The 27,860-nt window shown below is 42.9% G+C and overlaps 1 protein-coding gene across 7 annotated transcripts; it reads right to left on the bottom strand.

The window, feature by feature from the left end:
• LOC117207102 (CLIP-associating protein 1-A) lies at positions 1 to 27,090 on the bottom strand. Of its 7 annotated transcripts, XM_033446983.1 has the most exons (27): positions 26,443 to 27,090; positions 17,804 to 17,909; positions 17,393 to 17,564; positions 17,118 to 17,294; positions 16,808 to 16,884; positions 9,590 to 9,621; positions 9,374 to 9,473; positions 8,615 to 8,692; positions 7,664 to 7,821; positions 7,348 to 7,584; positions 6,922 to 7,175; positions 6,658 to 6,842; positions 6,352 to 6,477; positions 6,090 to 6,200; positions 5,901 to 5,996; positions 5,618 to 5,798; positions 5,257 to 5,491; positions 4,442 to 4,507; positions 3,883 to 4,214; positions 3,495 to 3,798; positions 3,225 to 3,388; positions 3,018 to 3,156; positions 2,704 to 2,836; positions 2,450 to 2,609; positions 2,131 to 2,344; positions 1,854 to 2,060; positions 1 to 1,765 (listed from the first exon to the last, which is right to left on the bottom strand). In XM_033446983.1, exons 1-27 carry the CDS (start codon positions 26,629 to 26,631, stop codon positions 1,562 to 1,564), a joined length of 4,437 nt encoding a protein of 1,478 aa, XP_033302874.1. In that variant the 5' UTR covers positions 26,632 to 27,090; the 3' UTR covers positions 1 to 1,561. The 7 variants fall into 7 exon arrangements, with proteins under 7 accessions (XP_033302874.1, XP_033302892.1, XP_033302882.1 ...); XM_033447001.1 differs by lacking the exon at positions 8,615 to 8,692; XM_033446991.1 differs by lacking the exon at positions 4,442 to 4,507.
• Between the last annotated feature and the right edge of the window lie 770 nt (positions 27,091 to 27,860).

Consider the following 27,860-nt stretch of genomic DNA (forward strand, 5'->3'; position numbering starts at 1 on the left):
GGTGATAAGTATATATTTATATATAATTTTATCCTTATATATAAATAAAACAAAAACGACAATGGCACAGAATATTACTAAACTCGTTATGTTAGCTTTGATTTAGCATTCGTTTAATTATTGGCAACGTGACGAATAGTTTAAATATTAACGTTAGTTTCGAATATCATTCCCCTAATCATTGCTAATCTAGTTTTGCTGATTTCGTCGCATATAATCTCTCATTCACTCTATCGCATTCTCTCTGTTTCTCTCGCAGACTCTGTCTGTTCAAATATTGTTCCTGTTGTTTGCTCGAAAAACTTTCCACCATCTCGTCTGCATCTCTTGTGTCATTGTGCGTCCTTGGAAATCTGACTAGCACATGGATTTTTAACAAGTATGTTCACGATTTGTTTTTCAACATCTCGATCTACGCGACGCATGTAAGAGAGCTGCTCCCGTGACAATCGTATTATGCACGCATGCAAATTATTAAGAGATACGATATATCCGCGCGAGCCTTCTTTCTCTATGTCGTTAATGCTGAAATGCGAAGAAAATATTTTATATGAAATTTATTCACTCTCACTGTTCGTACAGAACCCATATCAAACATAGCGCCTATACTCAGTTTGAACTTTTCATCGTGATACCTTTGAGTCTTCACCTTTCTCCTAACTTATCCATTGCAAGGTGCGATACTGTTAGCGATGTTTGTAAATCGGCGAACAAGCGTATAACGTATTTTTATACAATGTCTTTCTCGGTATCGATATAATTGGCATTCACGTATATTCCGCTTACAAAGTATATATGAGTCTCTCTCTCTCTCTCTCTCTCTCTCTCGGCAGTGATGTCGCACTGTCTTCTCATACTTTCACTCGCGTCAGATCGACGATATTTAGGTCATTGGCATCGCATTCCTGTCGAACGACCGCAATCGACTCTACGGGATGCACAACGATACACTGAGATACATACGTAAGTATATACAATATCTTAACGAGATATCGCGAACAGAATTCAAAGTATATAAAATCGCAAAGTGGACAAGAGGCACGATAATATGTTTTGCGAGCTTGATAAGATACGAGGAGGAGCCTTCTCCTGTTGCTTTTTCCTTTCTCTTTTTTTTCTCTTTTTTCCTTCTCCCCCCCCCCTCTCCCCCTTTTCTTAAAATAAGAAACAACGCTGCAACTTAATATCAGGATGTAACGTATCGATAAAAAATACATGTATTATGACTCAATGAACCTTATATCTAAAGCGATTCTGTCTTTGAAACAGGCATAGATTTTCCGTAAGCGAAACAATACGCGTAAACAACTTGCATACTACCTGTCTTTGTGCAACATCACTGTCAGGAGTTCAGGTATGCCGTTAATACACCTTGCCGTGAAATCATGTAGATCAGTCTATCGTATTGAAAAACATCGACATGTATCGTTTTACTGCTTGATCGTAGCCATCACGGATTCGACTTACTGAGGAAGCTAACCAGCATTCGTTCATGCCTTGCACTCAAACGGGCAAATCTCTTAAGTATCGCGATCCTAAGCGTCGCGGAGTTTGATGTTAGTTAATTTTTACTATTGCTACGTGGGCTTGCCGGCTGACTGTTCGCTTGTTGCGCGCGTTGTATGTAAATGTTTAAAAGCTTCAGTTTGCTGGTATACAAGCAGCTGAGATGAGGTTTCAACAATTCTTCGCCAACTGCCAAATGTATCGCTACCATACAAAACACAGCGCTTTTACGTACCGCGCTTTCATTGTCATCGTACGCCTGTTCAGAAACGTAATAATTAACATTGTAGGTTAGAACGAGAGGAAGATTTTTTTTATTCATATATGTACGATATACGTCAACTTACTTTGATGAGACCGGGCATAACTTTCGACAAATGAGGTTCTATCGCATCGCGACCCCAATGTTCCACAACCTTGTGAAGCATTTTTATCGCGCCCATATTCAGGGGATATGGTTCGGTAGTTATTATAGTCGATACTAGGTGAATCACTTGTTCTGGCTTTAGAACCATCGCTATCGTTGCAGCACATTTTTCCGCCATCCAGAGAACCTGACAAGAGGAACGGTATTTATTAATAATCGTCTATACATATATTCAAGAAACTAATTGACAGACTTACTGGAGATCTTGAATTGCTACTAGTGGAAGAATCTTGTTTCTGGTCGTCTAATTTATACGCGTTAATTACTTTTAAAACCAGCAATTCAGGATAGACGGAAAAACTGTCGACAAGTTCTGGACATTTAAGCATATCGATTAAAGTTTGAAGTACTTCTACTTGCATTTTCTTGCTATCGTTAGTCAAACTATCTAACAACGTTTTGAGCAGCTTTCTGGAAAACCAAGTTTTCATAATCGTAGTTCGTAATCAGAGTTTTCGTAATCGTAGTAGTAATGGAGAATAGAATGGCCGAGTTAATAAATAGCATAATACATACTTAAAATTCTGTTTAATGTACAAAGCATCTCCTTCGCGAACGTACAATTGAAATTCTTGTAGAGCTGATACTTTTTCTTCGGTTTGTGTCATCTTGGATTGCAACGTTTTAATCATATTATCTAAAACTTCTGGCCTTTTTATCGAATCGGGTGATGACCCTGCGCGGATATATTAACATTTGTTAAACGAAGAAGAGACACGCGAGTCGATGAATAACCTATAAATAATTCCTATAAATAATTGTATACATACCATGCGTTTTGTAACCATTATTTTCCTGAGGTAGGATAAGATCCCCGGCGATCGTATCGCTTGAACCATTAACTGTAATGTTAGTCACAGATCGTCCTCTTTGCGTGGGCGAAGAAACAGAAGACGAACGACCCTAATAGACAAAAGAAAAGAAGAAGAAATAAAGAAGGAAGAAAGAGAAGAAAGAGAAGAGAAGAAAGAAAAGAGAAGAAAGAAAAGAAAGGAAAAGAGAAGAAAGGAGAAACGAACGGCATGCTGACGCATCTTCTCACGGCATAGTATACTATTAACCAGTATATCGACTATTTAATTACCGAGTTGCATAATGTAAGTCCTTCCATCTTTTCCTCGACATCAGCCATATTGCTGATTCCACTGTCTTTGCTGGTAGTTGCTCTTTCTAAACGTTCGAAACCATAATTTTGTATCTCCGCCGTCGTACGCCTTAAAGATCTGCGGGAAATGCTTAAAGATTAAAATGACTAACAATAAGGATTTATCGAATTAAGGCCGTCACTTACTTATACACTTCTTCCAAGTTTTCATCCGCATTGTCAATGTCACCTTTACCTTTCGAACGAGCTGGTGAGCTCTGCGCCCTAGGAGGCGGAGTTCCAGGGGACGCGGGATTACTCGAACCCGACGATTTCCTCAAGTGATTTTGCACTAAAGGCAGTGCCGCCTCCTACAAAATACATGTATGTGTATATAATATAATGCCCGTATAATGGTACACATCTGTGCATATATACAGCATATACGTGCGTATATATGTATATACAACGTCTTACCTGATAATACTTGGGTAATTCAGCTAATATCATAGTGACTTTCGGAGGATTCAAATTATACAGCGATATAACAGCATTTTGTGCATGCCTCCTGACATCTTGGCTTTTAACATCGTTCGACCAGTCGAGCAACCTTGCGAGCGCCGTCCCAGCAGAGTTAATAAGAGCAGACGGTTCTGCCGTTTCTGCTATTTGCGTGATAAACACGAGTGTGGCTATTTTTACACGAGAATTTGGCGTTTGCGTTGGATCCGTCAGATACCTCATTACAGCCGGCAAAAGTTGCTCTCCGGGGAAGCATTCCCTACAAGTTGGAAGAGATGTAAGCAATTGTGTAAAATAGCAGGAACATTCGTATTAGTTTGGACATTGTCGTATTCGGTCTCACCTAACCACCTCGAGCGTTTTGTGTATTTTCGCTTGTATCGAGCCAAGTAAATCGGTGCCTAATTTATTCAAAAGTCGAGCACACAAAACATAAAGCCAGTCACCGAGATCTTCGCTGTGAGTAGCTACTAATTCATTCAGTGTGTCCAAAAATAAACTGAATACTTTCGTATGAGAATCCATGAACATTTTCGTAAAGATGTCTGTTACTTTGCGCAATTCCGTGGCTGTAAGCGTATTTCCATTTGACAGAAAATGTTGCAATCCGACTAAACCTTCTTTCCTATCGCCCCAATGTTTATGCGCGCAATTCTCTATGATTTCCTTGATATCCTGCAAGTTAAAGAGTTATTTATCGCGATAATACGTATTATAAACATGAACGTGTAAAGCGTTGTTCAGAGTAAAGACTTTGTTGGAAAATTCGGTATTTTCGATAGGGTTCTATATTTCCTCTTTTGACAAAAGAGTATACAACGGTAGAGTGTTGTATCAGGTAGTATGTATATAGTGGAATATGTATGAATAATAAATGGAAATGAATATTAAATTTAACAAACCTTTGGGATAGATTGATCCCACATATCACGATACAGTCTTTGTTGAGAGCCACTCCATGAGAACGACTAATGGGTAGATGGACGATGGACAGATATGGAGAACAGAACGGCGCATCGCGTTAGTCCAAACCAAACAAATACGCCGCAACAAAACCAAAAGAAAAAACCATACATGCGTTATCTACAATGTTGGGATGCTGGAAGCCTGTTTTTCAAGCTTGTGGACTAATTCTACTGTGACCGTGGTCAAGTCCAGGACATCAAGTATAGGATATATTTCCAAATACGAATACGCGAATTCAATGGCAGATGAAAATATCTCGAGTAATTCTGTATTTTAGGCGAAATAATAGACAACGCTTATATACGAGCACGCAGCATGATATTTGTGAACTTGCGTATGATCGAAGGCAGATATGGTTAAAGCATCTTTGTATCACGTAATAAATGATGAAATAAGTGAAATAAAAGTAACACTGCAAGCGGCTGTTTTTATCACATATCGATTAGAAAAGCGTTATTTAAATAAACATAAGATAAGAAAGCGTCGCGATAGAATAAATTTATGAATCATATATATGATATAATATATATATATATATATATATATATATATATATATATATATACATAGACGTTAGACGTATAGAAGAGACGTTTTTTATAATGTACATCGTTGGTGAAATTGATGTATTCTGTATTGAATATTGTCTGTCACTTTATACGATATATATGTTGTACTACGACAGTACGATGAAACGATGGTTATTCATTCTGTCTTCTCGTAGAAAATCTATCGCACTGCGTTTACTTACATCGTTTGGTCGCCTAAAGCTGTCCATACTTCGTTCGGAGCATATGCTGCTGGTTTCACTGTCATCGCTGTGATCGCCCTTTCCTCTCGGTGTTCTTGGGTAATTGTCGATATTTTCGAAGGTAAGCGCGTCCGCCAACGCTGATTCCGCTTCACGCGACTGCTGCAGCATCTTTTGTGCCATAACTGGTCTGGATTGAGGCCTATCCGTCGGAGACATATGTAAACTTCTTCCCCTATATATTTCGTTTCGCATATGTTTAAATATATGTATATATATATATATATATATATGTCGAATGTTGTTTATCCGGTGACGGTTAAGACGAAAGAGCGTTACGAAGGTAAATATGCCATCGTACCGTATTTTGCTCGCGAAACTTCTATCCATTCCAAATCTTTGCGGGCTTGGTTCACGACTGTTACCGGTACTTCTGATCCCGTGGCCGGATAACCGTCTAGGTCTTGCAATTAACGATTCTCCTTCGCGATTGTACGTTGCATAACTGAGTCTCGAGGACGGTGATCCCGATCTACTGCTAGCTGTTACGTACAACGTAAGAAAATACGGACTGTATCAGATTAGGCGTTGCTTCTAAAAACAGATTGGGAATAACTATTATTTGGTATTTTGTTCGTACTCACGCTGAGATTGCGACACTCCGGATACTCTGGTCCTTGTTCTCGCGGTTCTTTCTGGACTAGCAACGGCGGTTGTGTCCGGTGATTTGCTAGGTCGTGCTAAACGAAGAGGAGATGGTGGAATAGGTGCGACTCGTTTAAAGCATACAATAACAGCTAGAATGAAAATCGATTGCCGATGAGACTACTCACGAAGGGACGCTTTCTGTCTGCTCATATTCGCGTACATCATTCTCGCTTTAGCTCTTTGCGCGGCTTGCAAATCTATCGCGCTAGTAGATCTAACGCCCGGAGTTGCACGATCTGAAGACAAGTGGAAAGAAAGATTAGGAAATACGGAGTAGGTATGCAGGAGATTAACACGATACGCAGCATTAGGTACAAGACACAGGTGCACATTCTAAGACATGGTGCAGTGATGTTTCAAAGCATCGAACGAGAAGGTAACAATTACAATGACTATCAGTGGGTCTTTGGAGAACTGGAATACCAGACTGACGATAAGACCGTGGCAAGGAGGGAGTTCGTCTGAGCGGGCCATGGGGTTGACCCGAAGACTGATGCAAATTTTCCGTACTACCTTTGTACGTTTAATGCAAAGGAGAGTCACAAAAGCAGCATGAAAAAAAGTGAGAAGTAGTTTATATAGCGCACTGTATCGTTACTTGGGTCTCTGCATTTATCGTACATCTACTACGCCAGTCCCTATTCTATTCGAAATATCATTTAATAATAACGAATCAAAGATAAGAAGATATACCTGTGGCGCTCATCACTGGTCTGGATGTTCGAGGACTAACGCTGGCCGATCTCGTCACTACGTTCAGACTGTTAATGCTACCGCTATTGCTAAGGGACATCAACGAGCGTTTGTACGCGGTGTCGAGGCTGTTGAGCAATGCCTCTGCTTGTTCCGGAAAATGATCTTTGAATGCCCAATATGACCTGGAAATATTGGAAATGTAACCGGTGTATTTTGTTTAAAAGGGAGCGAACACGAACAGAAGCAACGAGGAATATTTACTTCCTGGCAAAGGCTCTTGCTTCCGAATCCGAGTCGGCGATACCTTTCTTGATCGTATCTTGTAAGATGGTCAAGTGTTTCTGTAATATTTGAGTAGGCCATATTTGTAAAATTAGATTTAGATATTCGCACGATGCTCGACGTATGTCTTTGCTCTTGTGACTTAAACAGGATGTGATAATTGGCACGAAACGACTGTAATGCGTATTCTGAAGAATAAACCTCACGGCTACGGCACCAGCTGTTGCCACAACCTGAATGTACAAAATTGTCCATGTAAGTTTTTTTCCACGTTATCATCGCGCGCGCAAACACACACACACACACGCACACACACTCTCTCTCTCTCTTTCTCTCTCTCTCTCTCTCTCTCTCTCTCCGTTTGATTTTAACGGTGTATTGGCGTTAAATAATTACGAGTCTCACCTTGGCACTATTTTGTATGAGGTTCATTAAGGTGAGTAAGACTGCTTCTCCAAAACTAGCGAATTTATTTTTTAACTGTTGACTAAGAAACGCTAAGGTAATGCACGCCTCCCTTACCACTTGCGACCTAAGATCCGTGCAAGCAACTTCGAAAGATCTTTGCACGCTTTTCAAGTTTTCTAAAAAGTTTTCGTAATTCGTACCGCCCGCTATAACGATTGCTCTTAATTTTTTCATCTGTAAGATAATTAAGTTTATGCCATGTGCCACTAGTTTAGACTGTTTAACGTTAGAACGATATTATCTCGGCACATACACTCTCTGTCCTTTGTTTCCAATCTTTTTTATCGTCACCAACATTTTCTCTTATGATTTTCATCTGCTCTTCGAGATCTTTTGCGGAAAACAAATTTACAGATGGCACATCTTCGAACGCTGTAAGGAAAGTTTCCTCGTCGACGGCGCCAGCTTGACCTGAATACATAAGTAAATAAATAGACAAATACATATTAATTATAGACGAATGGATATCCGTATGAACGCCAATGTTAAAATACGTATGCACCGATTTACTAATTTACCAGATTTCGTTTAATTTACTAATTTATGCAGCAGAATATACGAGTTTCGATAGTCGAGAAATTTGCAGCTTTGTCCGATCAACTAAAAATCTCGAGTATCGAGAATCTCTAGAGTATCGAGACGCTTGAATTTTATGCCGCTCCGATAAATCGCATATAAATTATCGATATTGTTGCCACGATAAAAGGTAAAACGACTTTTATTTGTAGGTATATTTTTATTTTACCTCGTGGTAGTGTGAATACTTTGCGACGCTTCAAAGCATTGTTAACTCGGCAAATGAGAGTGAGCGAGGAAAAGGCAGTGCATATAAACAGACAAGATGACAGATGTATAGCCGACTATAGAATATCACGGGTGAAACGATACGCGTACGCGAACGAAAGGAGATGCAACAACATTGTACAAAGCGTAAGGCGTAAGGGGTTCGAGCGGCGATTAAAAGTGCATAGTACACATAGTACGGTAAGACGAATACGCGTTAGCTGCAACGAATTTGAGAAATTTCTGGTTATTTGCTCGTACTTGCGTCGTGCTGGCTATTTGGGATTTAAAGGGAAGGAAGAGGGAAAAAAGAAGAAAAAAAAAAAAAAAAAAAAAAATCGTGGAGAAATATGGAAAATTTGCGCGAAGAAACCATCACGGTATAATAGAAAATTAGTAATGCCAATAAAGTTTTAGATACCTGGTGTCGGTTTTACTGACACGTTTCGTTTGACGGTCGTAGCCCTTGGAACCATGGAAGATGTATTACCAGGCTGAGCTGTCATGCAAGCGAATAATTAGCAGTCTCGTCAACGAAACGTCAACGGTTTATCGACATTTCGTCGGCGCATGGTTGCAAAAAATATCATTAATATCGCATGGTGAAATGCCGAGCGACATGAGCGGCGACAGGAGTAAGCAAGAGTTGTAACGTTAGCGCGCTTCACACCTGTGCGTTGGTTGCAGGAGGAACACGTGCTTTCGTAATGTTAATCTTAAAGATCGTCACATTCATCTGGATTAACCCAAACAAACGTTTATCTTATACACAGATAAAGCACTTGCAGCACACAAAGCGCTTTAATTCGCATACAACTAACAGATTTGACTAACGCTTCGATGACTCTACGTATCGCGATAGATTGATTCTGTAAATAGCGTAAAATAACTCGATTCGCGATATTACGATTGCTATAATAGAAATGTAAGTTGACGCGTCTATAGTTGTTCCGGTTAGGTACACGGGTTTGGGTAAACGGTTATTTTAGAGTAGACTCGCTTCGAACGAGTACAAATACACCATGCTTAGAACGAAATAATCAAAATATGACGTTTATAGTGGAACGTGGTCGATTTACACGGGATGAGAAATAGCATCGAGTCTATAGAAAACGTGCGTGCGTGCGTGCGTGCGTGCGTGCGTGCGTGCGTGTGCGTGCGCGCGCGTCTGTGTGTGTACCTAGAGCTGAAGATGGAGCTTTCGCAGGACCGAATTGTCCTCTTTTCGGAGGAGCAGCAGCAGCAGCAGCAGCTAACCTTTTCACAGGAGCCGATTTAATCTGTAATATCGAAGTTCATCTCGTGTATTAATCGGTAATATAGTTAATAATAATATTATTACGCTAACGCGTAGGTAAACGCACGTATACTTTGAAACGTTTAAACCGATACTCACCGCTCTGTCCGTTTCATCGGTGGTTTTGCCAACTGAAAGAAATGCGTTCAACGAGTTTAGCAAAGTACGCAAATATATATCTTTTTTTTTTTTTTTGTTTTAGGCATATGACGAAATTATTCGATTGTACTATGATCGACGATTGTTCGAATCGTCGTATACATTTATATTTGGATTCGTTCTTAACGAAAATTTCGTTTTCTCTTTTTCGCGAAAAGCTTTGTACCTAAGTGCGGATATAGCCACGGTGGTTTGTGAATGTCGCAATGACAACCTCTTGCTCGAGCACCTGGATGCTTTACGATATTATCCCATTGAAGAATCCATCTGCTACTTGGATCCCACAGCTTTTTATCGATACTGGGATATTTTTTTAAACCCCTGTGCAAGCAGCGATGACCGCTTGACAAGAGTACGTCGGTGTGATTCATGGTAATTAAAAAGTCTGGCTTTTATCGAAATCAGCGTATGACACGCGCAGTTACGAGGCAACGTTTTGTTAAGTAGAAAGCGTAATTTATCGTTGGACGGAGTTTGAGTGAACACCATCACGGTACGAAAAGCGTTGGTTATGGCAGGATAACTCGATGCGATCTTGCTGCATCGTTTCGCATTTGCATGATATTAATCAAGACTGCACGTACGTACGTACGTACGTACGTAGAGGTACTGAGAAATCGAGTTTGTCAGAGTTATTAACGAGATAGGTTGGCGCGAAAGACAAAAGATTTCCGCTTCGAGTCTTAGAGAACGACTCGAAACCCATTGAAATCGTTTCCTCGTTCGCGTTTCTCCTCGAGGTTAGAACGAACGAAATAATCGGCACGAAATAATTGGCGAGTGAAAGTGATTTGCATTATCCGCCGACGAGACAGGCGATTGCCGTTCGACTAATTGCTGATTTTTTAATCGCCACTTTGTAATCACGGAACTCGGATGGACGAACTTTTGTCGATGAAATTCTTCGATAGCGCGGCTGTTTCGATCGGAAATAAATTGAAATTTACGATTGATAAAGAGAGGAGGAGAAAGAAGGAAAGAAAGAAGCGGATCTTTTGCGATTGGAATTTTACTTGTCGACTTTCACAAAGTTTCTCGTCTAAACTAAAACTAAAATCGATTCGCTCGGGGGAAGGAACGTCGAGTGATAATCACACCGATTCAAAGTCTGTGAAAATGGAAACTGGAAATCAAATTAGCGAGTACGGAAGAGTAGAAATTTCAAAGAATATTTCGAGCGAAGAGATTACAAGTATCCGCGGCGACCGTTTTTCTTTCCTTACGTAGAGGAGGTACTGGCGCCTCGTAAACGGTAGAAACGGTCGTCGAAGAACGGTCGAAGAACGATCGAAAGAACGTTTCGTCTGGACGCGGTGTTTGAAAACGCGACGGTTCGTTTCATTCGTCGATATAACGGTGATGGACGTTTCTCGGGCAAGATGGAAAAGCGTAAAAGCGAAGAAGCAACGATTCCGACATTAAGTCGGCAAGTGGAATGGTAAAAGGTGGAACAGCGCGGCTCAACGCGCTAGATGAGAAGCTGGATTTGCGTTTGATAAACGCGCTATCACAGCCAACGAGTTAATAAGGGCGGCGATAAGGCACGAGAGTTGCGTTCGACATTTTGAACACCGTGTTTTCCGCGACCTACGACGAGAAGACGAGAAGACGAGAAGACGAGAAGACGAGAAGACGAGAAGACGAGAAGACGAGAAGACGAGAAGACGAGAAGACGACGCGGTTGAAAAAAAATTATCGATAAATTGCACCTCCAAGGATGATTGCGTCACGAACACGATGCATAGCAAGTTGCGCGTAATAATCCATTAGCACACACGTGTACAAGCACGCCTTATTTATGCTTATTTATGCTTATTTATGCTTATTTATGCTTATTTATGCTTATTTATGCTTTATTATGCCGATAACGAAAATCGTACAAAGACGCGTAATAGGGAAAATGACCTCCGGTGAGACGGAGAAGAAAAGGTAAATCGGCACGACCCGCGTTCTCTCGGAGACAAGAAGAAGAAAAAAAAGTGAATATCGCGCGAGACAGCTATACAAATGTGCATTTGGAAGACGTCGAGGCCCGGTAGTAACGCGACGACGATCTGCTTTCCAAGAAACCGATCAACGCTCAACGATCCAACGAATCTATTCGCGTGCCTCTATCGCGAAACGGGTCAGTCACGATGACTATTTTCCAGGACACAATGTATCGTCGATAGTTTCTTTGTATCTTCTTTTTTGTCCAACGGCACACGTCCGTTAGCTGGCCGCGCGGACAACGCACAACGAAGGAATCTTTTTCTTGCAGCGGCAGGACCAGCTTCCACCACAATACCTTGGTACAATCGTTATCGCACGGTATCGCACAGCATCGAATTAGCGTGGTGAACGCGGCAGGCGATAATTCGCGTAAAACGTCGCGCAAAACGTCGCGTAAAACGTCTCCTCGTTCGAACGAACGCGATCGAGGCCAACACTGACACTGGCGAACGCGGCTGATTCTACGACGAATTAACCGTTCTGGCGACACCAGCTGCGAAACATCGTCGTATCGACGACATATTTCGTCGCGGTTCACTCCGATCGAGCAAACAAACGCGCAGAGAGAAACTGAAACGATCGTCCTTGCCCATTGTCCGTGAACGGTAGGAACGCGTGACGCTTAGAACGCGTCACACTAGTCGCGCTGTGCCGGCCAGATCGTGTTCGGCTGGTGACACAGAAAGAAAAGCACGATCGGACCAGCGAGCAGACGGTCGCGACTTTGCATAAGCTTTCTCGAAGAATTCAGCGAGACCCGCTTTCAGAAGATAGACGCTTGGAGAGACGCGCGTGTCTCGCGTTGTTAAACGGCCACTCGTTTACGAACTGCCGTAAGCGATGCGAGACTGTCGCGAGACCGGTGGCAGGCAGGAGGCGCGAGACCGATCGCGAGACTAAAAGTCGGACAGGAGGAAGGGGACCTTCCCCTATCGAGTGCCCCTCGATGGCGGCCAAACCGAGCACAACTATGCATAACGTTCGAGAAGCCATCGTCTCTCGATTACGTTAGACCTTGGAACATTAGCGGACCATTGGACAATCTCATTGTCGGATCTAATGCTTATTCGCGATTGCACGGATCTTTGTCGCGGCGAACAAGAGTAAATTTCGCGGCTCTATTTCGAAGTTGAGGCCGCGTTATCGATCGATTTATCGGAAACTCGACGAGTATAATTAAAGGCGCGTGGTATTGGCAACCGCCAAGTTCAACCGAACGGAGACGAAAAAGTCGAGGGAAACAAGCGACTACGATTAACGCGTATGGGTGTGGACGATACGAGAAGGAAGAGTAGACGAGGATTGACGTCGGTGCGAGTAAGAGAGTAAGGTAAACAAGGTGAAAACTGTCGCGGTTGCCTTCGAATCGAATCTCCGACGACGGAAACGCGTCGAGGATCCTTCGTGGAGAATCGAACCGCGACCACCTGCCGAGACGACGCGACAAAATAATTTCCGATAATCTACGCGATCAAGACGAGTCGGTGGCGCATCGGCGTGCGATCGAATTCGAGATGTACCGCGGCATGGAAAGGAAAGTAAGCGGCGATTACGATGTTTATGCGCGATAAATCGCGTACATGCACGTATATGTGGTATACAGTGTGCAATAGCGTCATCGAGAGTCGGGCAAAGATTCCGCGGCAACGAGTCAACGCGAATAGAACGGTGAAAAACGAAAAAGCAGGTTCGGCCGATACGTAAAGTGCCGACGAAGATTTCTATTCGGCGATTAAGAAGCAACCACCTTGAAATTGGTTTCGTATGGCTTTAGAAACGTTATCGAGTGCCCTAGAGAGAGAGAGAAGAACTTGGTCATGTTGGATAATTAAAAGGGAAAAAGGATGGAATTGGGATAGCTGGTCGGTGGTTTTCCCTCGGGCCGATCGATCGATTGTTTCACGTACGACGACTCGTTCGAAATATTTGTAATTACGTGGAAGGTTGCGTGGAACGGTGTAATTGATTGGAAGCGCGGGACCGACGATCACCGTCTCACCTTCTTCTAGAAATTCATCGTGAATCGAGCGCAGAATAAATTACGGATGGAATACGAGACGCAGTCACGCTGATTTCTTCGCTGAAATCGTATTTACTATTTGCCGTTATTGACAGACGTTTCTGTCGTTGCTTGGTGAAAGTAACGTTATTTATTGTTTTTATTTATCAAAGAGATTTACAAGATACGATGCTTCCGTTTCCCCATCGAAGAAAGCCGAGTGAAGAGAAAGACGTATCGTTCTCTCATTGTATCGCCAGCTGGTATCGCAGCAGCAGCTACGACGCAAGAGCGGCGGAGGAAAAAGGAAAACGCGAATGCCAATTCCACGGAACGATCGTTAATCGTTGCTAGAGACAAGAAGAAACAGAAGAAAAAGAAGAAAAAGAAGAATCAGCCACGCGAACAGCGCGCTTCGAACGCGATAATCCTATCCTCGATATTACATAACGCGTACTGTACGTTCCAGCATGTACGTTATTGTACACACTGTTGGCATTATCGGATGAAAATATGGTTTCGTCGTGGTTGCGGGCAACTCGTATCGCTTAACCATTGATACTCCGTTAATGTAATTAGTCGATCGAGCCTTCCGTTTTCTCCCTTAAAAGCGCGTTTCCTTCGATTCACTTTCTTCGCACCGATATCGCTCGTAGTAGAGGAAAGCGTGTACAACGAGCAACGAATCTTCCCAGGTAGGACCCTTACTTTCAGTTTTCTCGCGTTCCGTAGCTGGTAGTCTCTGTCCACCGATGGTGCACGACGTTGCTTGCCATCCGTGGAATCGCCGCTTCCGTCGATAGGCTAAGCGCGAACGTCGTTGCGAGCCCGCGCAGAATGTCAGCGAGAGTCGACGAGAGAGGATAAAAAGGGCATCCGTGCGCTATCCAGCGCTTAATACCTCACTAGAGAAGAGAGATGAGAGAAGAGTGCACGGTAAAGATAAATGTTCGTTGCCACCCTACCTTTCGCTTCTCCCGTATACTCTACACGCGTCTCGCGCGCTGTCCTCGAGGTATAAGGTCGCACGATACGAAAGCGAGTCGAAGCTGAACGGTGTGGGTGCTAAATACGATCGAACGGTAAAGGCTAGGGTGAGTAATCTCTGTCCCGAGAAAGCAACCGGTGCCGCAGAAATGCACCTTGCGGAGACATTTTTATGTCGTAGCTGGCAGAGGAGAAACGTCCTTCCTAACTGATCTTAGCTGATCTTAGTTGATCTTTGATTATCTTGGATGATCTTAGCTGATCTTAGCTGATCTTTGATGATCTTGGATGATCTTGGATGATCTTAGCTGATCTTTGATGATCTTTGATGATCTCGGATGATCTTGGATGATCTCAGACGATCGATCGGACGGGCCATTAAATCGTTTCGATGAAATTGCCGATTACCGATCGAAGAAACGGCTGCTTCGATATCAAGTGCTCGTGACGACGGGTCACGGGGAAAGAGAGGCTCGTGCGAATCTTTCGCAGCGGCGTATTCGCGCGGCTCGATCTTTCCGTGTCGCGCGTCGCGTACTCGCAAGGATTCTACTACTACTACTACTACTACTACTACTATAATTAGCGATACCTGCAAATTCCGTACGGCCGAAAAAGATATTCGCGTGGTCGCGTGACAAGAGCGACTCGGCTCGGATATACCGGGAAAAATATTTCCTTCGCCCGGGTGCGTTCGTTTCGTTTTCTGGAAAAAGCGGAATAGCGAGTTTCACCGAGTTGCCGAAGGGAAGAATTATCCAACGACGAGGACGAGAATGATGGATAACGACTCGCAGACGGAAAAACGAGACGGGAAATGATTCGTGGTAATTTCGTGTTCTATTAATATATCTGAAATCAAGCGAAGAACCGTAATTCCCCTGCCAAGCCCATGTATGACCTAATCGCGATCGAGTGTCGGAGAAGAAGAAACGTATTTCGTCTTTAAACGAGGATGCCTTGTCGTATCGCGTATTGCGAATACGCAAAAATTTTGTTCGCAAAGTATGCTTGGCCGAAAAGTAAATACAAATATATAGTAAATACCAAGATGTACACTCCGCCGATATATCGTTATCGTTATCGTTACGCAAGAGAAGCGCGTTTTTCATCTCTTCAAGGGGCAAGGATTATTAATTGTACGATGGAACGCGTCGAATAAGCATCGTGACTCGTCGAAAATCTCGGTTTGCGCGTACTTTTTATTTATTTCTTTTTCATTGTATCGACAGCTTTGGAACTAATACGTCGAGTATTCGATTGCCGGCGACACGTAATATTTGCGATGGAAATTCGAATAACCTGACAGTAGCCAGTTACAACGTTGCAAGGTCGTTGGTTTAAAGAAAAAACAGGCAGGACAGCTTTGGCACGGTATGAATTACGGACAACGTTTGAAACAATACACCGGCGATATCGCACGGTATCGCACCACCGTGCCTGTCGGTGTACGTAATATCTTATGTAACATCTTAGAATAGACGACGCGAATTAGTAATATGGTTAGTTCGTTGGTCGATGATGGAAACGACGCCTTATGCGAAACTGCGAGAGACTTTGCCTGGCAAACTAAAGTTTCCCTGTCCGCGGAGCTCGCGATCCGGCTGTTCGACGAAAGACATCTGCGATCAGATACGCGGAGATATTAGGCGCACGTTTGCGGGAGAACGAACGATCGATCTGCAGAGACAAGTCGTCGAGCAAACTGTTACGTACAGCGGGAAAGAAGAAAGGTGCGCATCGGTTAGCACGAAACCAGAAGTTGGAGCAGAAGACGCGCCAGTGCGACGTAATTAAATTGAAATTGACCGTGTTTTACCGCGCTGAATCGAGCGAATATTCCTATCACGTGGAAGAACAAGCGGTCCTTGTTAAATATTCATCGTGTGTATCGGCAACGTGAACAATGCAGAAGAGAGGCCCGGTGGGAGTGTGCGCGTACGCGTATGACCGAGCAAGGGGCGAGGAAAGAAAAAACGAAGGTTGGCGTTCTCGAATGCGAAGGTATTCGAACGCGATAGCGTGGATGGCTGCGGGATGGCAGCACGATACAGCACGATACAGCTTGAATAATATAACGGAGGTGACGCGTGTCGCGTCGGTTGTAAAAAGGCGTAAAGCCTTTGCTGACTTAATTTGCTGGATACCTGCTGAGAAGGAAATTCGACGAATTTACTCACCGTCCGAAGACATGGCCAGAGGCAGTAAGTCGCCAGCGGCTTTCAGCTGATCGAATTTTTCTATCAGCAACAGCAATCTGCAACGCAAGATCGAACGTATTGGCTGGTTGGAATGCGCGCGATTACACATGCAATTCTTCGAATCGAACCGTAAAATATAACCGATAAAGTAATTAGCAAGCTTGCGAGTAAGCGATTGGAAATGGTCGACGGTGAAGTTGTTTTAGCTAATTTAAAAGAAAGTAACATTTAACGAAAGAAATGCCGGCCAGAAGCCGGCCAGAAGAATCGATTTCGCTTTTTCACTCACTTAGCTTGCGGTACATTGTGCTTTCTCTGCAAATCCACTCGTAATCTTTCACCAACGTGTCTGTAGATATCCGCCAATGTGTTTAAAGCAGTTTCTCGCACTTTTTCGGATGGATCCGATAATAATTTCACGATACTTGGAATCACTCCGGACAGTATCATTTCATCAGCGCCGTGCCTGTAAAAAGATTCGTCGTTATAAAGATTCAACGAGCGATTTCTAGCTGTGGAAGAATGTTTCTTTCGTTTTCTAGTAATCTAGTCGCAGTTTCTTACTCGTTCAACGTCGTGGTTAGTAGAATCAGGGCTTCCTCTCGTAACTTTGCATTTTTGTGACTAAAGGCCGGTCGCAGTCTGTCCAAGAGTTGTTGAGGAGACATACACCCTTTCTCCATTATTTTGAGAAGCACCAGTTGCGCCTTTTCCCGTGTCGCATCCTTGCTGTCACCTATCGCAATATACGCGTATCGTCGATATTCTTAATCGCATCTCTCGCTATCTAAACGATACCGAAGGAAATAAAGGGTATTCGTAATACGCGGTTAAAGCTACACAACGTACGATGGCTCGAGTGGGATTTCGGTAAGCAGCGAAAGAATTTCCGATAGCAACGAGTTCAGTTTCCGTTATTAAGAATAATTTACGCATATAACGACGAATAGCTGGAAGAAAGTTGGAGACACCTACCTAGTCTGTCTATCGTTGGCTGAATAATAGTGGAAATGTAAGGCTTGAAGTCGTGACCCATTCGATCCGCGAGAAACGTGAGGATTTCTAAACCATTCTGCACGACCTGCAACAACAGAATCAAAGGATCGTTTTAACATCTATGGCAGATATATCGACCATTGGAGAATTTCTAGCCGACCGAGTTATCGAGGCAATCGGGCTGCTCCGGCTAATTTACTCGACACAGAGGACGTTTATACGCGGTGGTACTGTGACGAGAGATTAATTAACGACTCGGCGAGAAAACGCGTACACGGGAAACCAGTTTGTCCAACGACTCGTACATCGAACGCCGATCGAACCGATCGAAATAGCAAAGTCAATGGTTACATTAACGGCGAATCGATTTTGTTTGACAAAAACAAAAAAAAAGGAAAAAGAAAGAAAGAAAGAAAGAAAGAAAGAAAGAAAGAAAGAAAGAAAGAAAGAGAGAAAAAGGAAAGAAAAGAAAAAAAAAGCGGAAAAAGAGATACGCGTTCGATTAAAAAGCGTCATTTATTATTTGTTATAATTATCTTCGAGATGGGTGGTTTAAGGGGATTCAAAGTTTCGCTTTAATAAACGCGCCGGGTTGCGTTTACGTTGCATCGGGGGGCTCAGGGTATATCGATCCACGCAAGATAAACTCTGCTTGCCTGAGAGCCACAAAATCCTAGACCCCTCGCACTTTCCCTCTTGCTCGTAATTATACTTGGTCTACCGCGAGCTCTCCACCTGCAACCTCGTAACGATTATTTCGCGGCATTTGTTCGCGCCTCTCTTCGTTTTTCCATCGCGCGGAAACATAATCGCGCACGTTTGAACGAATTACACGCATTCCGGTGCCGTGATCACGCGCCAAATCAATAAGAATCTTTGATGCGCGCGGTTCGCCGGTGATATTCACCAAGTGGTGACTGTAAAACGTGCACGCTATCTCGACTCTTAAAGAACCGAGGAAAGATTCGTAATTATTCTCGTAATCGAATCTAAAGCGTTGCCTCAATTTGCTGTTGAAAAATACGAGCGGGATAAGGAGAAGCACGACCAGTCGGATCGGTACGTTAAGACGATATGCGAAAACAGCAGCTTCGTACGTACGTAACATAGTACGCGTATTCTTTGCCGCGTATATGATCGACGTATATAGCAAGTGGAAGAAACGCGGCAATAGGAGAAAGAAAGGAGAAACGCGACAGCGATGAATTGGTCGTACGTAGCGCGGAGGAAATGTCGCGTATTGGAAGGCGAACGTTGGATTCGAGGGTGAACGAACTGGTCCTGCGGGAGGAGGACGAGCAGATCGATATAGAAAGTGCAAGTGCAGGCTAGAGTTCGGTGCGTTTATCGCGACAGAACCCTTCGAAGTAAAGCCCGGTTACTCGGGCTGTGTTCATCGACGACGACGACGACGACGACGACGACGAGAGGTACGGCTAAACGAATATCGCTCGGTGGACGATGTAGCAGGCAGAGCAGCAGCGGCGGCCACGGCGACGTTCGTTCGATCCGAATCGGCGATCGGCATTGGCAATACTCTCGTCGGGTCGAACCCGATGTCTCAAGTGCACACGGCCGATCCAATGTCACTGTCTGCAAAAGCGTCCATTACTCGGCGACAGTTTAAATACGTTTAACGAACCGCTATACATAGACGTACAAAACCTATTTTAGAGTCGCGGGGTAAACGTTCTCTCAGGGCTGTCGTCTGGCTGTGACATCATTGCTCGCCACCGAGGCTTTTCGTTTCTCTTTCTGTCTTAACTTTTGTATAATTAGCACACGGTTTAATCGTTAACAGCCTGGGCTGAACGCGCCCGCTTCAACGTGCTTAATCGCGCTATTGCAATAGCAGTTATTATTATCATTATTATAGCAATATCGCGTATACAGAGTACAGGCATTATCGTTACATTTTACGTAGCATTTTTCGAAAGCGATCGTAGGAAAGAAAGCCGATCAGAGCATAACCGTCGAACGATAACGGGGTAAGTTTTAGCAAAGAGAACGCGAGACCGATCGATGAGACGCGGAGTTAATTACCGATAGATGGTCGGCGAGATATTTTCAAGAAACAGACCGGTGGCGATCAAAGTTTCGACGGTGCTTTATTCTCCTGGTTGCGCTCTCAGACCGCTCTTGCAACTACTTTTAACTTAATTGCGATGAAATATTTTTTTAAACAGAACGCTGAAATTTATCGACCTCCTAAGCTACGTGCTGCGAGCGTACGTTACGATCGAACTTGATCTCCAAAATCTGGCATCTCGAGGAGAAGAAAGGACTACACAGCTGTCCGACTATCGTCTCTTCGCTCGCCTATCGAGTAGATCACACGAAGGATAAACGACGAAAGATGGACAACGCGCGCGCGTGTGTGAGCGAGTTGTCCGCCTGGCCTTAGTCGTCAAAGTTGGAGGGGGAGCAGGGCCCGTTAAAACTGGCAAGACCACGTGGGAGGTGGTTACTCCTTCTTCTTCTTCTTTCGCTCGCAAAAGCGCCGTTCACGGCGAAATGTTCGTTCGTGCTTTTGTCGCAAAGCAATCGCGTTACGAGCGACAAACAGACCAAGCTATTAAATAGAATCAAGCATAAGATCTATCGAGTACAAATAGTCCCTTACTGGACGACGAATCGAAGCGAACATGCATGCTCCTTACGATCAGCTGGACGATGATTTCGCCGTTTCGTTGTCGCTCGTTTCCTACCAACCGCTTGTTCTTACAATCGCTTCGGCTGACACCGTGCTTCGTAAAACGAACGCAATTATTATTAATCGTACAACGTGGATCTCGTGTCACGTATTCGCCTAAAGTAACAGGAGAGGGAGAGAGAGAAGGTCGGGGGGGTGGGGTGGGGGGAGGAGGAGGAGCTGACGTAACAAGTAGAACGAGCGATTACGACCAGACCGTGTTGTTCGGGCAAATTCTTCTTCGGTTGATCCGAGGATTTGTCTAACGGTATAAGAAGACGTTGATTTAATAACGTTCGATTATGACGAAAACGAGATAAAGCCTACTGCGTCGATCGTGTCGATTGGGTGAATTGCGTGAATTACGAGAAGTAAGCGTGGATTTCGCAAATACCGGTACACGATTTCCAGTTATTACGAGTCCGCACGGTATATACGTATATAGGTGTGAATCACGGTGACACGCATCCTCCAACCCATCTATTGGCTCTGTGAAAAAGTAGTTTCACATATTTTAATATCAAAGCGAGTCAATTTTATCTTATTGACACGACCGGACCACAACCATCGGTTGCGCGACTTCTTCGTGGAAAGAACTTTGGCTTTCGCAAAATTTGAATTTAATTTAAACGTTAATCTATCGGCTGTATTTGAAATCGTAACGCCGTTTCCCTATAAAATCGCTTTATCGTAAACCACGACGATATACTAGAAAATTGTATCGGCGTATCGATGCGCGATGATCCACCGTCGTGGAGACCACGCGTGTCCGTGTTTCGTGGCGGGGAACCGGTGCATCCAGTTAGTCGCGTAATTGTCGCTCAGCGGCTATTAATAATTTATGGAATAACAGCCGGCACGAAGGGTAACCCGAGCTTTGCCGCTTTGAATTCCAACCGACGTCTATCGAGATGTCTATCGTTTTTACGGCGACCTTTTGCACCAGTTATCGAGAGCGATCAGACGTGGCAGACTATAGTTACGCGAGTTGCACAAAGTAACGCAGACTAACGCGACAAGTGTAAAAAGTAGCGAGATCACCGCGATCAGGCGAGGCTGATGTCATGCTTGTTTAAATTCAAAAAAGGAAACGTTCGCGGCAGAGGAACGAAACGGTAACGAGAAGAGGAAGAGGGAGGACGACGGAGGGCCGACAAACTATGGGCCGCGGTTCGCGTTGTCCCGTGTCCTTGACATCGATATACGGTGCACCGTTGTCTCGTAAAAATGGCACGGCTAATCGTAAGATCTTCCATAACAAGACTCGTCGTGATTCTCAATCGCGACAACATACAAGAGCACCTGGTTTCCTTTGTTCGCGACAACGTTCGCAGACAGCGCGTGAAACTATCGGATGGCACGATTTTTCTTGCTTCTCTCGTTTTTATGCCACTCGGTGACTTTACAGGGCTTGCCGCGAAAATTACGACAATCGTGTGGCTTCGGTGATTATTCGTCGCGCCATCTTCCTTAAAAAGGACGCAAAGGGATTCTTTTCGATCCACGTATATCCTATTCTCTGTGGAGACGCGACTCGAGAGATCTCGCGACAAATACCGAAACGCTCTCTTGTCATCCGTTCCTCGATTACCTCTTACCCACGAAATAACCGACTTGCTGGCGTTTCGATAGCGTTCTGAATCCATACGTTTTCTATCGCGGAATCCAAAGTTGGGAACGACCCCTCGCCTAACCTTATTACCTCTTTCGTAGCAATTACTTTCAACCGTTTCAACCGCTCTTTCGCACGTTCGCTTGATATTCTCGCACCAACGACGTGCACTCGGCAACAAGTGGCGCTGGATAACGATACACGACCGGCTAATGCCTTTTCTTCTACTTTTATCCACTTTCACTGCTATTTTTTTCCATATGGATATCGAGCTCGTAAAGTAAAGTAAAGATTCGCTGGACGGTGCGTCAAGTTGCCAAAATTTCCGTATCTCGTATCTCGTATCTCTACAACGTTCGGACCATGGTACATCTACCAAGGTTGACTCGAGAGTTTCCTTCTGTGTATAGGCCAGCTAGGAGAAAGACTTGCGAGAAACAACGCGGTAACAACGCGTAAAACGATAAAAAGCTAGTCTAAATATAGAAACGAACGAGCAACTATACTTCTAAATATGCATGTTTGGCCAAACACGTTTTACCAAGCATACTTGCTCGTTCGTACATTACACGCAGAGAAACGTATCGCGCGTACAGTGCTGTACAATGTACAGTGTACCGGGGATCGATGGTTCGACGGATCATTAAGAAGGAAGCTGAATTTGAATCGCAAACAACGGCTTGGACGATCGCACGCCGTTTATCACTGCGAGGAGCAGAGCTTTTCTCCGTTCCTTGCATCCAGTCTCGGAGCAGAATGACGTAAGCCTATCGACCTGGTGAAATTTGGCTAGTGTCGATTTTTCAATGTTGGCGTCGCAGACCTTTAGTATGCTGACGTCGTTCCGCGCCGATTTCCATCGACAAACTCGGGGAGTCAACTTTTGACCAACGCAACGCTTATAAGTTTGTTCATTTGTTTGTTTGTTTGTTTGTTTGTAAGAAGAACTGTTCTAGAGTAGAGCCGTCCGTTTCCCTCTTGATCTTCCCACGAGATAAATCCATTCGTAGAAACTCGTCCGGAAATGCTAGGAAAGAATCGAGGAATTTGACTTTGCAACTTTCCCTCGAGTGCCTGTTAACGAGAAAGAATACTCGTGTAACATGCGAAACAAAAATTCCTGCGGCTAATTGCTTCATACGTAACTTCTCTTCGTGTCGCTCCTATTCATTGGTCACGTTCTTTCATGCTCTTTCATACTCAGCATAAGTAGAGATGTTTCAAATATATTATACATAATAATATATAGTTTCGTCTGTAGGTGTTTGGATATTCGGAAATTGTTGCAAGTACATGTGTACCTACATAAACTGTAAACTGTAAACTGTAAAATGTAAAATGTAAAATGTAAAATGTAAAATGTAAAATGTAAAATGTAAAATGTAAAATGTAAAATGTAAAATGTAAAATGTAAAATTTAAAACGTAAAATGTAAGATATAAAATATAGGTGGTCGAAATATACAGCTGATAAATATCGATAAAGACGATAGTTGCTAGTTGATATTAATTAATAGAGATTGAGGAACAGTAGGAATGAAAGTGGATGAAAACCGGTCGTGGGAAGAGATCCGAATCAAGTAAATTTAAGCGTGTAGGTTCAATGTTGAGACGTTAGAGCGATGGAAATATGTGTTTGTAGCCACGTTCCTTGTTTCAGCTTAAATTTAGCAGAGCAGAGAGATTTAAATTAAAAACTTAAAGCAGAGATTTAATAACGAAAGTTAGGCGATTGACTTCAACTACAACTTTGAAACTGTAACGAAAACATCGACGTTTAGATCGAATCGCACCAGGTAGCCAAATACTCGTGGATGGTAGTACGTGTCCGTTGTATCGCGTCTTGACTGCGGCACAACAAAGATGATTAGACAGATACTCGACGAGTAGTACTTGCGTACAAGTAGTTTCCACGAAACTGCCTACGACTCTACGGGTTTCCATCGCTTCGATCGCCTTAACATCGTGCCGATTCGTCGCGTATTTTCCTGTTCGTCCCTTTGCACGTCTTCGGATTCGGCGTTTCTTCGTCTATTACCAACGAACGTTCATCGATTGTGAATCCAATAGCTTCGACTAAACGCCGATCGTTCGGCGACATACTCCGTGACACACTGTACGTACATGGCGTGAAAGTTTTTCCCTTATACGTTCTTGGCGCAGAACCAGCCCGAGTTTTGTAGTATCTCGACGAGAAACCAATTTCGTCGTAAATCATCGTTTTCGTTGATACCTCGCGATCAAAACGATTATTCAACGTAATTGACAATAACTGGTTACAATATCCAAACACGAATAACTAAAATCATATATCTTGTCAATGTTATCGATCGCACCAAAGATTAATGCCAGATTAGATGGACAATCCAGGTATTTTGGATGCAAAATAATAATCGATAATTCCGGAGATGACGAATCAAGCTTACAGGTATAATTATCCTTATTACGTTACGTTTCTTACGCCTCGTCCATCGACGTTCGTTTTCATATATCTGTATTCCTGTTGACTCTACTATATTTTAATCTTACTTACGTTTCACCAAGCAAGAAAGCTCGCTCGATGCTAGAACGAAATTATATCTCGCATAAATTGCAATTTATATTTTTTTTTCAAACTTGGTTAGAATCAGGTCGAAAGTAACGTCTATCGTTGTACCGAGAAAATGAAAATTTGGTAATTCGTTTACTTTTGTCCAAGTACTACCTGTACTTATACAACACTTTGATCGTTACTCGCTCTCGCCATTAAAAACATTCGAAATTAATACTCGGCGTAATTGTCAGCGTATCTGGACTGTACAGTGAAACGGTGGCTTTGCCAAAATTGCTCCATAAAATAGTAACGAGTAAAGCGAAGCCTTCTTTCCATTTTTCCATTCTCTTTCCTTTGTCAAGATGTACTGAAATTAAAATATTTAAACGTCTCCGTTGTTTTTCCCTTTCAAGTAATACGTAGCATACGTTCTGTCTTGTGTTATACCAACATTATATTATATTATATTATATTATATTATATTACGTTATATTACGTTATATTATACAGGCTGTTACCAAGCAATGACTAAATATCTTTCATTGAACAAAAAGAAACGAGACTTTGGTTTCCCTCGGCTTCGCAATCGTATATATAGTGGAATATTTTAACTAAGTATAGACAATAGTATGTACATATACTCGTTCGTTCCCCGAACGAATGGAGCACAAGTTTTAGCAAGTGGAAGGAATTTATTGGAAACATCGAGGACCAAAATTGACATTGATAACGCATGCAAATCAAGCTGTTCCATCTGCCGGCGGAAGGTTAAGCGACCGAAAGGCCGCGCGGAATCAAATCTTTCGTAGGATCCTTGTCTGAAGCAAGCTTCGTGCAACAGCCGCCCTCTTCTATCGTGCATGTAAGAACCGCGAAAAGTGCTTCCCTTTCGTCTTTATTTTGTCGCAATTCTTCGAATTTCATTTATAAATCAATCACGTTGCTGTCGCCAGTAGCATCGTCCATTCCCGAGTGTCGAGCGTAGAAAGTTTCGTGTGCAGGCAGAATATATATGTAGGTCGACCAAAATAAAATGTACACAAATATGTCTTTGGCCTGAGAGAAAATTCGAAATATGGACGACTATCGTTCCTGCTAATTGCAATTTACTTCTCACGCACGATGACGATTATGCGTACTCTATGGACCGATAGGAGGCTGTTTAGCAATTAACGTTCTCACATTCTGACCGATAGTTAGACATTGTAAATTCCATAAATGAGCAACTCTGCCCGTACGTACATCGTCTACGCTCTATACAGTAGTCCCGGCGGTTTTGTCACTCGGCACACCCCGCTGTACTTTCCACCTAAGCGCTTCCAAGTCGCTTCTTCTTTTCATTAAGAACTTTTTTTAATCCTATTTATCCGATTCCGTTGCATACAAACACAAAGGTTACGTAGGCTAGAAATGTCCATTAGGCGTATTAGTATGAATTACCCTATTGATATGTAAATGGTAAAAAACTGCCAGATCTCTGTTGCGTGGTCTTGTTTACATAACAAACGATAGACGTTCATTGTCAACGCTAAAAATAATAATACAAGAGCTTGGCAACATGAAAACGTATTACTTGACAACAAACCTCGTGTACGTGATTATACGCTACTTCGCACGCTTTCTATTTCAAATTAATAAACTATGAAAGAATACCATATACTCTTTTATTAATTATCGCGGCTCAACACCAAACTCGAACATCGTTAAAGTTACCTACCTATGTACTAACTTTTAATAACCTTATGCTTTAATAATTACAATGCGTACGGAAAGACTCGTTACCTTGGGGTTGCCGTTGCTCAACCATGGTATGATGTTGTCGATAAACTGTCCGATGTCTTGACACTCGATGCTCTTGGTCGCATCTCCCAAGTAATTCAACAGCAAACTACCAACGTTTAACTTTTTCTTGATGTCAGTCGTTGACAGGAGCGGCATAAAACCGTCCATATCACGCGGATTCACCGCCATGGTGGCCAACACGCACGACGTCTCCACACCTTTGCGAGTCTTTGAACGAAACTAGATTTCACTCGTGTACGTCAAAGCACATAGCTCATCGTGGTTTCATGATGCACGAGAACGAAACACGCGTCTTTCGTCATGTCAACGACGTTCACCACCGAGAACACGTATATCGGCGAGGCGGAACTGTCCGTGCGATTTAAAAGCCATACGCAAAACAGTACTTTTTCCCTGATTCTCTCACACACACGATCGTCGTCGCGCGAGTTACACCGAAATTATGACGCTACGCCAGTGATGTTATTAAACGATATTTCATACAGGATTCCGCGAAACTTTCCACCTTTAAATAAGAAACATCGCTCGCGTTTCGCTTGTATTATGCACAAAAGATAATGTAACGTAACGAAAATCATCGGCACCGTACACGCGACGCCATTTTCATTCCTTAGTGCCGACTGTCTCTCTCCCTCTTGAACGATACCGACGCCAGTTAGTTCGAGCGGATGCCGCTGTAACTAGCACTAGTTGGTCGTTTCAAATATTTTTCAAATATTTTCCCGTTATCAACGTTCCGAGCAACTGTAAGTATCTTTTAATTGTTATCGATTATCAATCGACTAGCTAACCCGCAAGTTTTCCAAAGTCTGTTTACACAAGTTATGCACAACGTTTACTCTCTGTCTATCATTTGACATTTCTTTTCGCGAGTACCGCAATTTTCCAACCGGCTTCTCTAAAAATCTCTATTCCCGCGTAACCATTGCCATTTTTCCAGATCTTTCGTTTAACTTTGAATTTCCAAATACTTGTATATTTATATATTTAACTTTGTCTATCTAAATATTCGAATAGTTCAGAGTTATATCGGACAATTTGAATCTTAGTCGTTATTAATTAATTGTTAAAGAAACCAACGATACAAACGTTAAAGATGGAGCGATCAACGACATACGTATATACAATGTATATGAAGGACATAGTACGTTTGTATTAACATTTAGCTATGTATTTCTGCAACCGCATTTTAATGAAGATGTTGATATATACATAGTTACAATCACATATACAATATTATATATTTACAGTTCATTCTAATAGTATGCGCACGCATTATATGCAATGTCATCCCTCCCATACTTTAGCCAAAAAAATATCTAGTAAAATATTTAGGAGCGTGGTCGTTATCGACTCGCATCGAAGATAACAATACGATTATGTCAAATTTCGAAAAC

This window comes from Bombus bifarius, unplaced genomic scaffold (genome assembly GCF_011952205.1).
Source record: "Bombus bifarius isolate JDL3187 unplaced genomic scaffold, Bbif_JDL3187 scf7180000007966, whole genome shotgun sequence".
In the NCBI taxonomy this organism is placed as follows: domain Eukaryota; kingdom Metazoa; phylum Arthropoda; class Insecta; order Hymenoptera; family Apidae; genus Bombus; species Bombus bifarius.

Coding starts and splice junctions, on each gene's coding strand:
- LOC117207102 (XM_033446983.1), bottom strand. CDS start 26,631: ATGGCGGTGAATCCGCGTGATATGGACGGTTTTATGCCGCTCCTGTCA. Junction 8,693..9,373: donor AGCTCCATCTTCAGCTCTAG/GTACACACACAG, acceptor CTTGCATGACAG/CTCAGCCTGGTAATACATCT. Junction 7,822..8,614: donor GTCAGTAAAACCGACACCAG/GTATCTAAAACT, acceptor TTATGTATTCAG/GTCAAGCTGGCGCCGTCGAC.